Raw genomic sequence first — 16,155 nt, 5'->3', positions numbered from 1 at the left:
CGACGACAGGTGGCACCAAGGTGGTGAGTCCCACGACAACTCTTGCTCCCTCCCACCTCCATAGTTCTTGAACTTCTAGCTGCAAGACTATTGGATTGCATTGCTTTGTACATGGATAGAAGGTGGATTATTTTTATGGCTTGTCTGTTTTTTGATGCCTATGCTCTGCCGGATCATTGCACATCTTGGTAAACTACCAGAGGCATTCATATAGAGTTTTCTCATGTTTTGATTTTGAGTTATGATTATTCTATTGAACTGTTTCATTATAAAGTGTATCGTTTATCATTTTAAGGTGCTGCTTCTACCAATAAAGAAAAAAAGAGAGCAAATACAAGATGCACCACGGAGATGGCAGAAAAATAAAAATCACACCAAAATGTCGCCCAAAATGCCAAGGGGTTGCCCTGAGCGAGCCTCAGCTTGTGACAGTCATCGTCACCGAAAATGGTCTTAGGCGATAGTTCTTTCCTCATCATGAGGATTTTCGTCACAAGACATCACATGTTTTGTAGTGAAATGGGTTTGTGTGGTCAACCATTACATATGATAATGGAAGGTAGGGAGATAGATTTAAACAATCCCGACAGAAGGAGTTTGACTATTCAAGGTTGACTCACCGACCAAACATAGAACACAAGAGGTAAAAATCACATGTAAGCCTATGGGCATCACCGAGAGAGTAAGCCTTCAAATATCAAGTCACGTACCCTACTCCTATGAGCATCTTCCAAAACACACATGCTCTCCCCAGCGAGTGCATGGATTCGGCAAACATTGCCTTGGCTCCTCCTGGGCGCTTGGATCCGTCTCCTTCTCACCTGCCTTGGTAAGAACCCCTTCCTCTTCGTTGGATGTGCACGCTGCAATGTTGCCTCATCTGTACCTAGGCGGCTGGGATCTGGCAACTGCAATTGGGCCCTCCATCCCCTCCATCCATGCAATGATCCGACGACGTCGTCTCCTCCCCTCCCATCTACTAGGACCCGTCCCCATCTCCAATATTTATAAGCACCCCTTCACCCCCCAGGCCATGCATACATCCACCCATATCGTCCTCCTCTTCTCCTGGGCGCCGGGATGTGTCGCCTTCTATCCGGCCTTGGTAAGCACCCCCCACCCCCCCGCCGGTGCACGTATCCATCCATCCTCGAGTATTTGACAAAAAACTACCACATCCGTCCCACAGAAGTACCACATTTTAAAAACTGACCAAAAACTCCAGATTAGTGCTGATTTCGTGACAAAAAACTACCAAGTTCACTTGATGATAGATTTAACCAGTTTAATCGCCTTTCTGACAGGGCTGGCCCACCGGTCAGGACGGCGGCCACTAACGGCGCTCGCCTGCCGCCCACTAGGCGCGTCGGTCGAACCCGGTCGCGTCGTGGGAGGAGATCGAGATGAGGGATCTGGAAGCGCCCTCGCTGGTGAGGCTGCCGGAGCACGTGGTGCTGGAGATCCTTGCGCGCGTGCCCTGCGTCGCCGACCTCTTCCGCTGCGCGGCCGTGTGCAAGCGCTGGCGCCACCTCGTCACCGAGCCGTCCTTTCTGACGCCGCTGGCCGGAGGGTGCATGCCACTGCTCCTCCCTCGTCGGCTTCCTCGGCCGGGAGCGGCGCCACGGCGGGGAAGGGCCGCCGGGCTCCAGCTTCGTCCGCGCGCGCGGGGTCAGTGCTCGGCCCCGGCCACCCCCTGCTCAGCTCCTTCGTTCCTGACGCCGTTGACCCTCGCGCGGCTAACGGGTGGCAGGCAAGCGCCGTTAGCCATTAGCGCGGCCGCTGTCCTGACCGGTGGGCCAGCCCTGTTAGATTCGCTTTTAAAACGGTTAAATCCGTCATCAAGTGAACTTGGTAGTTTTTTGTCACGAAATCAGCACTAATCTGGAGTTTTTGGTCAGTTTTCAAAATGTGGTACTTCTGTGGGACGGATGTGGTAATTTTTTGTCAAATACTCTCCATCCTCCCAGTCGATGAGCTCCAGTGGTCGCGGTGAAGCCATCTTCTCCCCCGGCAGTGATGGCGGCACCTCTGGAGCCGTCGATGGTGCTCATTTTCCACCGACAACTCTGCGCTCGTTAATGGAGACGGGCCTTCCAGTGACGAGTAATCTTTGTGTTGCTATGATCGACCACACCCCCACAATCGTAATTCTCAACAGGATCGGACCGTCGGGGGAGGGCCGTGTTTTACCCCCTGGCCACCCGACCGACGCCTAGCGCTGCCCGTAATAAGTTTTTTCATACCCGGCTGCAAAAAAGGGAGTTTATAGTTTTATTTCCACCTCATTTATGTCACGTGCACTTGCTCTGCTTTGCTCTGCTCGTCTGGATGGAGAGGCCGACCTTGGTCTGCGGGATGCGGGGTCTGGTCGACCTTGATCTGCGGGATGCGGGGTGTGCTAGAGTTGCTTTTATGTTATTTTTGCGCAACCTTGGTTTTTAGCCACTTCATTTATTTCAGGTGCAGCTGCTCTGCTCGGCTCGGTGGAGAGGTCGGGCGCCCGCAGCGTAGCCGCCAATCTCCCACCAAGAAACCAAACCAGCTCCCTCCCCACGAGCTCCTCACCCGGCGCCGCCGCCGCCGCCCCGCGCGCGCTCCTCCCTCCGGCGGCCGGCGCCCTCCTCCCGCGCGCCCCGCGCCCCTTCCCGGCGGCCACGCGCTGCCACCGGCGACCGTGAGCGGGAGCCCGCGCCGCGCCGAGCCGAGCCGACGACGACCCGGCTGACCTAGGTTCGCGCCCCCTCTCTCTCTCAATCTCCCTTCTCCCCCACGGGGGCCGGCAGCTAGCTCGCGGCTCCCCGGGACTCCACTGGGCGGAGGCGGCGGCCTCCCCGCCTTCCCTCCCTCCCTCGCCGCCGCTCCTAGTTTACTAGTTCCAATCCAGGCAGCATTTACTCACCATTTTTGTTTTCTTGTTTGATTCGGGGACCGGATATATATCCATCCATCGTCGTCGGCGGTTACCAGTAGGATTACGGATGGCAAGTAATTAATTCTTGGCAGGATTACGGATCCCCTCCCCTTGATTGCCTTCCCAAATCAAGAAATCCAAGAAACCAGCTGCACACAGCACAGAGGCATCCGCACAATGTTCAGAATGAGCGTCGGAGCCGAGCCCGCGGCGATGTCGCGTGTTCGATTTATTCATTCAGGACCGAGTAGTGCCTTGGTTCCAAGGATGGAGCTCTAAGCCGCTCCTGGGGATGGATGTCCTGAGAGGCTCCTTCTGGAGATGCAGCGTTTATGTTGTCTGTGGCACGTCGTAACGAGGGGGAGCGACCACTATGTGTCAAGCGTCGTACTGGCACATTTTTTACAGTGTAGGCTATTTGAGGAGCTCTGAATTGGCCAAGCTCAATTCTGGAACCAAGCTTGCGGGCAAAGACGAGATTCGGTTGAATCCATGCCCCTGTAGTTTTGACAGCCTGCACCCGCGTTGTCGGAGCCGACCTTGATCCTACTCATGCTTTACCGAGCTCATTCTGTTTCCATTTTTTGTGTGTCCTCGGCTTTGTTGAGGCTCCTTCAGCCTGGTCTCAGTGTGCTGGCAGGGCCTGGTCTCAACGTGTCTTAGGCCATCTTGGCCCAAAATCAGTGGAGTCCCGGGGAAGAACACCGATCTGAATCATAAATGTCAAATAATATATAGAAAAGTAAAAAAGAAGCAACACTAGATCAATTTATAAAACTATCGATACGGCAATCCGTCTGCACTCCAAATTAAGCGCATCCCCGTTGTCATACTGGTACCTTTTGTTTTCGATTATTGTTTCCTCAATTGGACATCTGAAATACAGGCAGCACCGTTGGATCCACATCCCCTTCCGTACCAGGGCTTGGTCGCACGCTCCATTTGGATCTGACCGGGTGCAGGAAAGCAATCCGGGCCCCAAATCCCAACCACTTTGCCGCCGCTGCCGTTCTTCTGCCGGAGCCTACAAAAACAGCGGCTGACCTCCTTCTGTCCGCTGCCGGCAGATCTTTCGCAGATTTGCCTTTTTTCTTCTCCTTCCATTCGGAGACCCCGTCGTCGCATCGGTTAGGGTGTGTTTGGTAGGTAGCATGCATGGAGGATGCATAGGCCAAAAAGTTCCCTATGCGACCTACTTTTGTTTTGGTTGTTTGGTAGGGTGCTCGAACGAGCAGCCCTCCCCTGCCCTCGCGCGGCCCCCTTCCCCCCTCCCCTCTTGCGAGCCCTCCTGACCTACCCCGCCGCCGGTCGCCTTCCTTCTCCGCCGCCCCGGGAGAGCTCGCTCAAGGTGTCTACCTCGCCGCCGCCCCGCCCCTGCACCTGGCCGGTCCTCCAGTCGCCGCGGCCCCACCCCTGCTCCTGGATGGCCCTCAACTCGGGAGGTAGCAGATCCGCCCCTTCCTTCGCTTCCTCCGCCCTCCTCCTCCTCCTCTCCTTCCTTCGCCGGCTCGGCTCGGGACCCGTGACATGTATAGAGAGGAGAGAGCCTAGTATGGGGGGCTTAATTGGAATCTGGTCATTTTATTTTATTTACTGTCTATCTGCCTGCTCTGCAGACACAGAACCTACTGTGAATTAGACAAAAAAATTATGCATCAAGGAATTTGTCAACCATCATCTATCTTCTCTTAATAGCTTGTCATGTTAAAAAAAATCTTGTGTTGGGTGTTAACAGATTCTTCCCCATCGCGTGTCCATGCTGCCATCTACCTCAAGGGTGTGTAACTTATGCACAACCAAAAGGTAAATTAGGAACCAAGCTTGCAGGCAGGCAATGAGCCTCCACTTGCTTTGTCGGAGTTGTCCTTGAGCCTACTCCTTCATCCACATCCTTCTGTTTTTGTGTCTTATGTGCTTCGCCGAGCTCTGGTGGCATGCTGGCTGGAGGGTCAGTTCAGGCTCCTCCCTTGGGCCTGGTTTCAGTCGACCCAGGATCTTTCAATGTGTCCCAGGCCATCTTGGCCCAAATAAGGCCATATTATGTATCATATTGCTAAAAATAGCTTGACAAATGGATGCCAACAATAATCTGAATTATCAAATGGCAAATAATAATATATAGAAAAGCAACACTAGATCAATTGAATTGAAAACTATCCATCCCCCGTCCCTGGATTGACGTGTATGTATGATGAACACCACTGATATGTGGCAGCAGTACATTCACATCAGTACGCCTGCCAGCACTCAAAATTTAGCACATCCTCGTTTTCACACTGCTACCTTTATTTTTGATTGTTTTGTTAATTGGACGACTGAAAATACATGCAGCACCGCTGGATCCACATCCCCTTCCCTACTAGGGCTTGCTCACACGCTCCATTTGGATCTGACCAGGCGCGGGAAACAAGTCAAGCAAGCCAGGCACCATATCCCAACCACTCCGCCGTTCTTCTGCCGGAGCCTACATAAAGAGCGGCTGCTCTCCTCTGGCCGTCATTGTAGATCTAGCCAGGGTAACACCTCTTTTGTTGGTAAGTCCTTGATTCGATTTGTCGCAGTTTTATCTTACTTCCAGTCATGAGCAGTCACATCTTTCTGCAGGATCTAATCCACTTCTTGGGTACCTAATTGCAGATTTTTATGCCTTTTTACTGATGCAAAATCTGTGTATATGGTTCTTTGTGTAGACACTTGTTGTACATGCTGATTTCGGTGGTCTCCTGTGACCCAGCGGGAGTCGAAGTGCTTGACAGCGAGGATGCCTGGCCTAGCTTTACCTAATCATGATACAGCGTAATCCACTACCCTCTTTGCTAATTTTACTGTTATGTGTTACCTCTACGTTTCTTTTGCTTTGAGTGTCTCCGCGTTGCTGTTTTGCAAACTGCAAGGTTCTGTCACTGTCTGGTAGGTAGGTCTGGAATCCAAATTCTATATGATTTTTTGGCATTGTAGAGGTGTACTGTTAATAAACCACTGGATGCTTTTACAGTTTTACTCAATGTTGGAATAACCGTGTACTGTGAAGCATGCCAGGTCTGAGTGTCTCCATGTGAGTTTTGCTGGCAAATGGCTATCTCTGGCAGTTAGTGATTATTAACTGGGGGTCCGTATATTACAGTTGGCTAGTTATGGGAACCAGTCAAGTTGTTTTGTATGATAGTGGATGGTTCCCTTGTTCTTGATATGAGATGGATTCTTCTTTTTCTTTGATGCATCTGTTGTTTGTGTTGTAGGAACAATGGATTCAGTTACCCCAGGTCCACAGAACAGACGTGTGATCAGAAGTCAAGAGCTCAGCTATCTCCAGATGATGAACTTTCCGCTAAGGAAAGTTTAGCATTATACTGGAAGCCAGTTGAGCTGTACGATACTATTCGACAAAGAGCCATTGAAAAGGTAACAAGATTTTGTCCCATACTTGTAACTGTTCTTTTATCATGGTTTATTATGCAACTTTACTTTTAGATACCAGTGACTCAGTTGAGTTTTGCAGCCCCCTTCGCTTCAAAGATGCCTTCGCTATAAGATAGAAGCAAAACGAAGAAAGAGGTAAAAATGTTGAATGATTCTAAAATGAAGTATTTCTCACCCTATGGGTGCATTATTTCATATTTCTGACCTGCGTTCCTGGCCAATGCTGACCTGCGTTTGTTTGTGCTGATAAATGTAGGATTCAGATATCAGTATCGATTTCTGGAAGCACAAATACTCGATTGCCAGCACATGGTATCTTTCCTCTCCATGTTCTGTTAGCTAGATCTAGTAAGGATGCTCCAGGTGAAGGGGTAAGCACAGCACCTTTTAAGTTAATTGTAGATAGTGTTATCAGATGGTCTTTTTTCTTATTGGTAGCTTCACATTGCAGCATTCTCCAATGTATCGGTTCAGCCGGGCTTGTGTCCTGACTTCCTTCTGTGAATCTGGAGACAGTGGCCACACTGAAGCCACATTCACCATCCCCAATATGAAGAATTTATCAACCTCCCAAGTTCGCGGCCTTGACATTATCCTTATTAGCCGTGGTATAGTCTGCATCCTATGTGATTATTTGTGGATAACGCTTCTTCGCTGTCACAAAATCTGATTCCATTTTTCTCTTCATTTCAAAAAGGCCAAGGTGGGCAAAATCTTAGTGAAAACTGCTCAGAGAACCATGCGGAGTATTCTTCTCCTCAAAGTAAGTTGTGACTCCCTCTGTAACTTAATATAAGACGTCTTTTGACACTGTCATAGACTCTGAAAACGTCTTATAAATAGTTACAGAGGTAGTAGTTCGTTATATTGGGGTTAATCTATTTGTTTTTCTCAAACACCAAAATCTTGGCTGAATGGATGCTAGAAGCCATTGCTCAACCTCTGCATCCAAAAGATGGAAGGGGGCAACCTTACTTTACTCTTAAGCTTAATAATATACAGTATCCAGCACACACCCTGTATGAGTGGCAAACAAGCAAACCCTCAACAGACGCATGTGGTACACTGAGTGCCTTTTTTTAGAGTAGTTAAGGTCAAAGCAATAAACTATCCTAAAAAATGTGCGGTTAGTTTTCGACATGCCAAAGTCCCTCTCTCCTGTGGGTAATATAAATTCATCTTTCACCATGTTCACGGGTTTCTCTTTATTGTAGCTTCCACTGTTAGCAAATATAGTCTCAAACTTGTGCCTTTAAATTATTATAAACATAATCACTGGTTTTGTATCTCAGGAATGAAAAATCCATTTGTGGTCTTACTGATGGACTAACTATTGTACATCTGGTACATTTTATTAGAGCTTGGAGGCCAATGTTTCTGGGGTAAAATACCAATTGATTCACTTGGTTCGTCTCTGGATTGTGTAACTTTAAGTTTGGGGCGTACTGTGGAATTAACTTCAGAAATAAGTATGAACCCTGGTTTCATAGAGGTATGCTCCAAAGTTATTAATGCACATGTTGTATATTCTGACGTTTTATTCCATTTTTTCTGCGTATCTTCAGTTCGATTCATAATTATGGGATAGATGAGCCACCATTGTTATATGACAGTTGCTCCACGAAAAGAAATCACCTGTTAGAGTTTTGACGATTTATAATGCATATTGCTACATGTACTTTCAACATTTGACTGCCTTTTCTTATATATTTATTTAACACAAAAAACTGTCTGAGCTTCATCATATGGTCCCTTATGAGTGGTGCAAATTAATACCTATTCTTTCATTGAAAATCTTCAATGCTTGCTAAAGTGGAACGATAGGCCTGTAGAACAATACTTAACCTATGGTGCTTGTGGTAAATTTTCAACCAAGGACATGACAGTGGCAAATTGCAGTGTCAACCAAGAACATGTCTCCTTGTTTTCAATCTCAATTTTCTCTATCATCTTTGCTTTCTATGTAAATTGTTTGCTGACTCAGCTTTTCTTCTTCTGGTATGCACACAGCCATCACTTCTTGAGCATGACAGTTGTTTGACATTTTGTTCTCTAAAGGCAAATGCTACAGTAAGCTCTTTGTCCGTTTCTTTGTGTAATCTAATTGTTATAGCTTCCAAATTTGCCGGGTAAATATTATTTGGAATATAGCAACACCTCAGTTTGCTGAAAATTGTGAGTTACTTCCAGTAGCTTTGCTTAGATCCTCGATCTCTTTATGTTGCAGGGTTCATATAAACTAAAAGCAAGCATAGATGTACAAGAGGCTGGTGCAAGAAACATGCGTTTATCTCCTTACAATATTTACTCATATGATGATATCCCACAGTCGTTACTACCAAAAATCATAAGGTAACAGTAACTCAACATACATAGCTCCTTTCTGAAAAATTAATGAAGCTTGGTTCCCTACTTCTAGTCCTGCCATTATAAGAAATGCATGTTCTTAACGCTTATTGCTTTATCCATCAAACATGAGATTTATTTGCTCTTGTGAGTAAAATACAAATCATTGCATATCATGTTCACTACTTCTAGTCCTGCCTTTAGGTGGTCTGGCCTAAAAGCGCATCTGTATCAACTAGGTTGAGTAGATTGCAAGCTCAATCCCCCCAGCTAATAAGATTTTCCTCTAGTTTGTGCTGCATTTGAAACAAACTAAGATTCGAAGGAATCTCATTTTGGGAACCTTTCGGTTCAGATTCTGAGAAACATCAACTAGATCATGTGTTCAACCTTGACTGGGTAAAGAAACCTTCAATCATTTCCGGAAACTTTCAACGCGCAACTTATATTTTCTTTTCTGGTGGGAACATGTCTGGGAGCACAGCTGCCTTACAGCACATGGAGGATGTTGCCGCCGTAACTTCTTACCACACTGCTGGTTGGTGACACCTAATCAACTTTCCCTTAGGCGTGTCAATCAGGCGAATGGCTTCTGGCGCCACCTTGGCTTAGCAACTATATGGAAGTGGGGGTGAGGAAGATAGGATTTGACGATGAAACTGAAAGGGGTGACAAGTGAGAAGGCAGAGACAATGCAATGCGGTAGGAAAGGAGGGGAGATAGGATGTGTTCATGTCTTGATCAGATGTGTGCTGTTTATGTGGCGAACTGGGGATTGCAAGGGTGTCAACTGTATTCTTATCCAGCAAATTAATGTGTTATTCACTCTCACATTGCCCTTTGGGATTTTTTTTTGGGAAGGGGGGTTGGGGGGTGGGGGGGGGGGGGGTGCGGTACATACTACATAGCCTTGAGCGCAGGCAGAAGTGAGAAGTCAGCATATCCTGGAACCTGGTTGGGCGTACCCATGGGTTACACCAGGCCTAGTTGTCACATGTTTGCACCTTGCTTGAGTAGTTGGGTTCCATTTTTTGTCAAATACACTTCAACTTTTATATACCAAATTTCACTGTAAATGTTGTTTCTACAGGTTACGAACAGGCAATGTGCTCTTTAACTACAAGTACTACAAAAATTTGTACAAAAGCGAAGGTTTGTTCTCTCTCTCTCTCTCTCTCTCTCTATCTCCGCCTTGGTCTCTTTTCAGTGTCACTTGTTTGCATCATGTATTGCCATCTGTCCCATGTCCAATGCTTTTCCCATATCCACTTTTTGTATCTTTGTTTGGATGGAAACTAGTGACTTTTCTTTGTATCCATGTTGTGTATGTGGGTAAGGATATTTTAGTTGTGACTTGTGGTTTGGTTGGGGAACAAATTAGGCTGGGAGGAGATGAACAACAGGCGCTGAGAGAGGGCGAATAGCAGAAACTAAGATATAAAGGCAGGGACAAAATAAAAATGTAAAGAGTTGAGTGTGTGTTTTCTTGCTTAGCTTCAAAAGAGCTTCAATTCAACCGAAGGCTAAGAAATTAGGACTCTGTATTCTAAGTCTAAACTTAACCAATCTGACTTTGGTATCATGAGTTTGTTTGATCTGACTAAAGTGTTGATACCTATTTTGCATGGAATATTTAAGAACCGCCTTTGCCATAGCAAACTCCACATTGACTCAAGAACCTGAAGTAGTACCAGCATTGTGGCAACTTTTTGATTTATGCTACTAAGTTTGTATTGTGTCAAAATACTACCTCCGTCCCAAAGTAAGTGTCTCAACTTTAGTACAACTTTGTACTGAAGTTAGTACAAGGTTGAGACACTTATTTTGAGACAGAGGGAGTATTTGTGATGTGATAATATCCCCGAAGAACTGCAAGACAAGATAGCTTACTTTGGTATCCATTATGTACATGTTTGTGTGTATTCATATACAAGAAAGTAAACTACTAGACAGTTTATGCTGTTAAATTTCTGTTTTACACATGGTGCTGAAGTTGAAGTCGTCATTTCATTACCAATTTTAGTGATTTTGCTGCGGAAGTATGCTTTTTGAAGCTAAAGGAAAACGTCGTAGAAAATATATTTTTTGGCAAGAAATCTCTAGTTTGTTGTGCGTCTTTCTGACATCAAGCTGCATCTGATTTGTCATATGTTGGTGCTTTCTTTGACTGCTGTTCATGGTCAAGATCCAGAATGTTGTTTCCTGTTTTACCTGTTTTTTGCTACAAGTTATTTCTTATTGATACATTTATTCCTTCTTACCAGTTACAGAAGACTTTACTTGCTCTTTTTGCTTGGTACCATGTGGAAGCTTCAAGGTAAAATCTGAAGCAAGATTCATTTTGTTTAGCTTATGTCATATACCCATATGTCTCCAGTTGCTGCTAAGTGACGGTTCTAAAGATTATCTCACTTGCTACATTTATGAGTAAAGAAAATATTTTCTTGTTGTTTTGCACCATGACAGTGATGTTTATCTTTCTACTCAGGAAATTCTGCTTTTGTTTTCTTTCTCCATAGTTCCACTTCATCTTTTTGTTAAAATCAATAGCCTTTTACTTTTCGTTGTGATACTAGAGCCATATCTCTTATTGTGATTTTTATTGTGATACTAGGGTCTGGAATGTCATTTAACCTCGTCACATGACCTATTCCGCTTCGAGTTCTGGGTTCGTTATCCTCTGAAATCTCCATTGCAAAATCCTTTTCAGTCGCACTGTTTGATAATTAGCTCTTTTTTCTTATCGACACAGGTATCTAAAGAGTACCAAGCTGTTAATGTTAGTCTGAAGATTGCTGCCAGGAGAGAAGAGGTAAGTTGTGATAAAGGATGTTGGATGCACTCACCATCCATTAACTGAGAAGCAAAATGATGTTGGTATATTTGGAAACATTGTCGCTGAATTCAGTACTTTAGTAGTGTTTCAAGTATAACATTCGTATGGATGTTACACTAATACACTCTCAATATTGGTCCTAGCTTTGTTTTGCTTTCTTTGAATCCAAAAGTCAAGGCTACACCCAATTGGCCCAATTTGGGTGCACCCTTGCCTTTTAAGTTAGCTGGGATCGGTTAGGATCCTGACCCACATGATCTGGGCATAATTTTGACATGCCTGGCTTTAAAGCTCCATTTTCATAAAAAAATACTGCTTTAAATTGGGAAAGCTAATTCTCTCTTTATTTCCCAGCTTCTGACTGTTGCAGGAAATGATCCAGGCAGTAGAGTATTTTTCTACCGGTGCGCTCATACTCCATTACTTTCAACAATTCTAAATTCTCTGCCCAATTTTCCTAACTTTGTTCCGTCAGATCATCAAGGTTTAAAAGGTGTAAAATATCAGAAACGACAACTGAGAAGACGAAGGATGTATATCCACATATCACGGAATTAGGATCACCTGGAATGACCATGCCTGTGGACCAAGATATTGTGGAACCAAGATCACCACGAAATACAGTTCCTCCACCTGCAGAAATGACTGAATCAGGATCATCGAAAGATGCCCAGGACGGGTCTGTGGTGGATTATGTCCCAAAGGAAAATGGTACGTTTCACATATAATGGGCTCTTGGTATATTGAACAAACTACATCCAAGTGGAAACACTCATAGTATCTCTGATCTATTATCCAGTATTCAGTCGGTTGAAATGTTTCACATTTCTTATCATGTTTGATGCTTGTTCCTTGAGAAAACAAATTATATGCTATCGAATGTTGTCAGGGTCCTCAGTTTGTCACCAATTAAGCCTGTTATTTCAGTGCACCCATCTCTAAAACCTTGCCCTTATTTGCCACTATCGTCAGCCCTGTTTCACCAACCCTCAAAATATTGTCTAAGTTTTGTGTTGTACTTGCTGTCGAGTATCCTGTCAGATTGCAGACCCAAATGCGAGTTCTTCTCCCACGCCCCATCCTAATCCCAAACCAACCTCCAAACAGTTTTCTAAACACTTCCTGCACTGCAGCATGCTAGGAACCCTAGAAGGTTCAGCAATGTCAACCTTTACCTCAGTGTTGATTGTCGTCGATATGGTCTCCTGACTAGCTTTTTTTAGCAAAGTCTCCTGACTAGCTACTGTCTGGTGTCTTGTGAACTGGTTAATTGTAGATTTGTCATTATAATTCTGCTAGCATGCAGAGGAAAACCTACAATATTGCCTGGATTTCTGTTTTTCTTGTGCTCTGGCACTCCCTAGTGTCAGGGTGTCCTGTCCACATTTTACTCTCTTTTCCTTGTTCTGGTGGATAACCGATTCGTATATTGCCTGAAATCTGTTGCATATATTGTTCCTGATGTTGCCCATAATTTTCGCGGATTTTCCTGATGTATTCTATATTTTCAGGGATCAATGTACCAGAACGAACAGCTCTACAGTCTGATAGGGCAAGGAAGCTCCCGGTTGATCTAGATGACCCCAGGTATTCTGCTTATGTTCTTGATATGCTGTTACCATTGAATTGTTCCTTGGGGCTCTTCTGATTGAAGCTGTTCAACTAACTTGTTTGTTTGTGCTTATACCATCTGACAGTCTTGCGCTGCTGAAAAAACGCGAGTTCTTCCATTCTCAGAAGGCACAGGTGAATGAAATCACGCAACACTCAGTTATCTTTTTGTGTATGCTTGTTTTAAATTGGACTTTCACTTCTCTGGTCGCATGTACCTATTGAAGCGGACGTACATGCATATTTATGTCTGCAGTGTAACACCTGCGCATATGGAGGATATTTAAACAATTTATTTGCACTTCATTTTATGACTGCCTGATGCTGCTTCAGGTGTATATCGCATATGGGGAAACTATAGTTGAACCTTTGTGTCTATAATTTCATCTCTATTTTCTGCATATTGAGTTCAGTCACTAGCAGAGGTTGGTGGAAAGTATTCCCTCTGTAAACTAAAGTGACCTAGTGACCTAAAACGTCTAATATTATTTTACAGAGGGAGTAGTAGTTATTGTCCCCCTTACTGTTCTATTTAAGTGAATTAAGTAGAAGACAAAATAATCGTTTGATTGTCCTCCAAGAAAGTTCTCCATGCTACCATGGTGACTAAGTGAGAGCATTGTAGCTGCACAATGTGCATTAGGCGTGGTTATATCGTTTACATCTAGAAGCATATGAGTGTTCTGTTGATACTACATTTTTACTAGTGACTTGTAGATCTATCAGTTTAATGGCCAACACTGGTGTAATGGCCAACACTGGTGTTTCTAGATGAAGCATGACAATATTAAATTTTCCAATGTTCTTTTTATGAAAACTTGCTGATGTCAGTTTATACAAATGTACTCACTTGTATTGTGATTTTGTGCCCTGCAACTGAAATTTAGCTTGTCTGTGGCTTTACATTTTCTAGAGAATGGAGCTGGACGTACTTTACTCGGATCATGACAGCGAAGACGAACTTGATCATGACATCGCTGACTTCGAAGATAGGACGGTAAGATGTTGTAATCCTCTTGCTCTGCTCATGCAGAAACTTGGAACATTCTGATTATTTTCTAGAGAATGCTTCCACATTCACCTGAGCTCAGTCGATTCCTTTATAAAATATTTGATTCTGATTATTTTAACTTTGCTGAGTACATATGCAGCTGCTTGGTGGTTTTTCTGATGTTGCGAAAGAGGAGAAGCATATCATGCATATGTGGAATTCGTTTAAGCGGAGACAGAGGTCAGGCCTATCCCCAGCATTTCCTTCTTAGTTCTATCACCGTACATAGGAGAAATTTGACTTGCAGCAACTATTTATTATTTTCGGTGGTACACAGCTTGGGCTGTGGCAAACCGATTCTAGTAGTTTTTACTCGTTAGTCATGTTTTAATCATTATTATTCCTATAAACTCTGTGATGAGAAAAACATAGTTTAGAAGAACCAAATTTTTGCTTAGTTTTGCCTGCTGAATCTGATATATATCTGAAGCAGTATTACTTCTATGATCATAAACTTTGAAGTAATAGCTCATATTAAAGTATTATTAATGGGATACTTAGTTATACCATCTGTCACTGAAATTTCTTTAACAAGGACTTAGAGCACTGCTCTCACAATTTTACTAAAACTAGATGGCACAGAAGGCCCCAAGATGTCCAGATGATGAATACTTACGCTTGTAAAGTTTGAATTATGATATCTGTTGCATTCTCTTCATAGCAAACAGGTGCTGAAACTAATAGTCGTGCTCCACCCTGCTTGATTACATTTTTTGTTTGGTAGATAAGAGCCCGTGGAACTAATAAATGTGGTACATCCTGTTTGCTTGCATCCCTGAGGTACACGTTCCATTTCTCACATCGAAAAGGTTAACTGCAGGATATTAGCCGATGGTCATGTACCTTGGGCTTGCGAGGCGTTCACCCATCAGCATGGACAGGAACTTGTGCAGAACCCTAGACTGCGATGGTAAACGACCGGTTTAGAGAGCTGCAGCTGTGAATGCCTCACACAGCATACCCATGGCCTGATCTATAATTTCACATGCTGGATGAACAGGTGCTGGCGGGTCCTTATGATCAAGCTCTGGAACCATGGCCTGCTGAACGGCCGCACCATGAACATCTGCAACAAACATCTTGAGGTCTTGGAAAGCCAACGCGCCGACCCCAAGCAATCTTGACTTGGCAGGAAACATTGGGCAGGTTGAGCAGGGCCAGTCCTCGGTTCCCGCCGACGGTCCAGGCGCCAATGCTTGTGGCGTGGTGAGGCGACATGGCACACTTTTGATTTCTGGCATCCTCGTCGAGGCTCGCAGAGCTACACCCGAGGGCATGATGATCTCTTACATTGGGGATTAAAAAAATTGGGTTGGCCGAATCGGCAAATGTTGTTGTTGTTGTTCTATTTGGATTATTATTTTCATTTCTTATTGATTTGTTTCATGCATTGCTTGAAACACCTATTAACATTGGGAACACAAAAAGTTGGGGGGTCTGTTGTAGTTGGGGCGGGTGTACGGAACACCCAAAAGATTGGTGATATCTGTTGTAGCAGGGGGTCAGACCATATAGAAATGTTGTGCAAATTAATGGATACATTTTGTGTGACTAGGGTTGATCTCGAGCCGAGTTACGGGTGGGGGTGTAATGTCATGTGGTTCCGCATAGGTTGCATTTCAGAATTGTGTTCCGTTTGTGATATAGAAGTTTCAGATAATATCCCCTGAGATAGTTACATCTTGCAACGCGATTTGTTTCGTTGAATAAGGATGAAACCAAATGGAAATTCAAGCCAAAAGATTGGGGCGGGGTCATGTAATGTTTCGGAATTGTGTTCCATTTGTGATATAGACGTTTTGGATAATATTCCCCCGCAACGCGTGGTGTTCTGTTCAATAATATGATCTGCCCCAAGGTTTCATGAACCCTAAATAACGGTCTGTGGTACGGCGGCACGCGTCACGAGCTTCTGATCCCACTAATCATGTCCGATTAGTCCAGCTAGGATCTAACCCAATCATGGAGGCGAACATGGGA

At 44.6% G+C, this 16,155-nt stretch overlaps 1 protein-coding gene across 3 annotated transcripts; it reads left to right on the top strand.

Annotated features, from left to right (window-relative positions):
- Window positions 1-2,436: 2,436 nt before the first annotated feature.
- On the top strand, window positions 2,437-15,729 carry LOC123043029 (polycomb group protein EMF2B). Of its 3 annotated transcripts, none has more exons than XM_044465370.1 (23): window positions 2,437-2,730; window positions 5,243-5,445; window positions 5,602-5,707; window positions 6,151-6,313; window positions 6,411-6,466; window positions 6,588-6,702; window positions 6,783-6,939; window positions 7,029-7,094; window positions 7,690-7,823; window positions 8,342-8,401; window positions 8,559-8,683; window positions 9,768-9,829; window positions 10,942-10,994; window positions 11,292-11,345; window positions 11,430-11,489; window positions 11,868-11,917; window positions 11,998-12,224; window positions 13,025-13,100; window positions 13,211-13,259; window positions 14,038-14,121; window positions 14,276-14,355; window positions 14,996-15,085; window positions 15,176-15,729. In XM_044465370.1, the coding sequence occupies exons 3-23, from the start codon at window positions 5,673-5,675 to the stop codon at window positions 15,297-15,299; spliced, it is 1,920 nt and encodes a 639-aa protein (XP_044321305.1). In that variant the 5' UTR covers window positions 2,437-2,730; window positions 5,243-5,445; window positions 5,602-5,672; the 3' UTR covers window positions 15,300-15,729. The 3 variants fall into 3 exon arrangements, with proteins under 3 accessions (XP_044321305.1, XP_044321303.1, XP_044321304.1); XM_044465368.1 differs by having other exon boundaries at window positions 2,438-2,730; window positions 11,989-12,224; XM_044465369.1 differs by having other exon boundaries at window positions 2,448-2,730; window positions 5,309-5,445; window positions 11,989-12,224.
- The last annotated feature ends 426 nt before the right edge of the window (window positions 15,730-16,155 follow it).

Source organism: Triticum aestivum, chromosome 2B (genome assembly GCF_018294505.1).
Source record: "Triticum aestivum cultivar Chinese Spring chromosome 2B, IWGSC CS RefSeq v2.1, whole genome shotgun sequence".
NCBI classification, from domain to species: domain Eukaryota; kingdom Viridiplantae; phylum Streptophyta; class Magnoliopsida; order Poales; family Poaceae; genus Triticum; species Triticum aestivum.
This window is presented reverse-complemented; position numbering and strand designations above follow the sequence as displayed.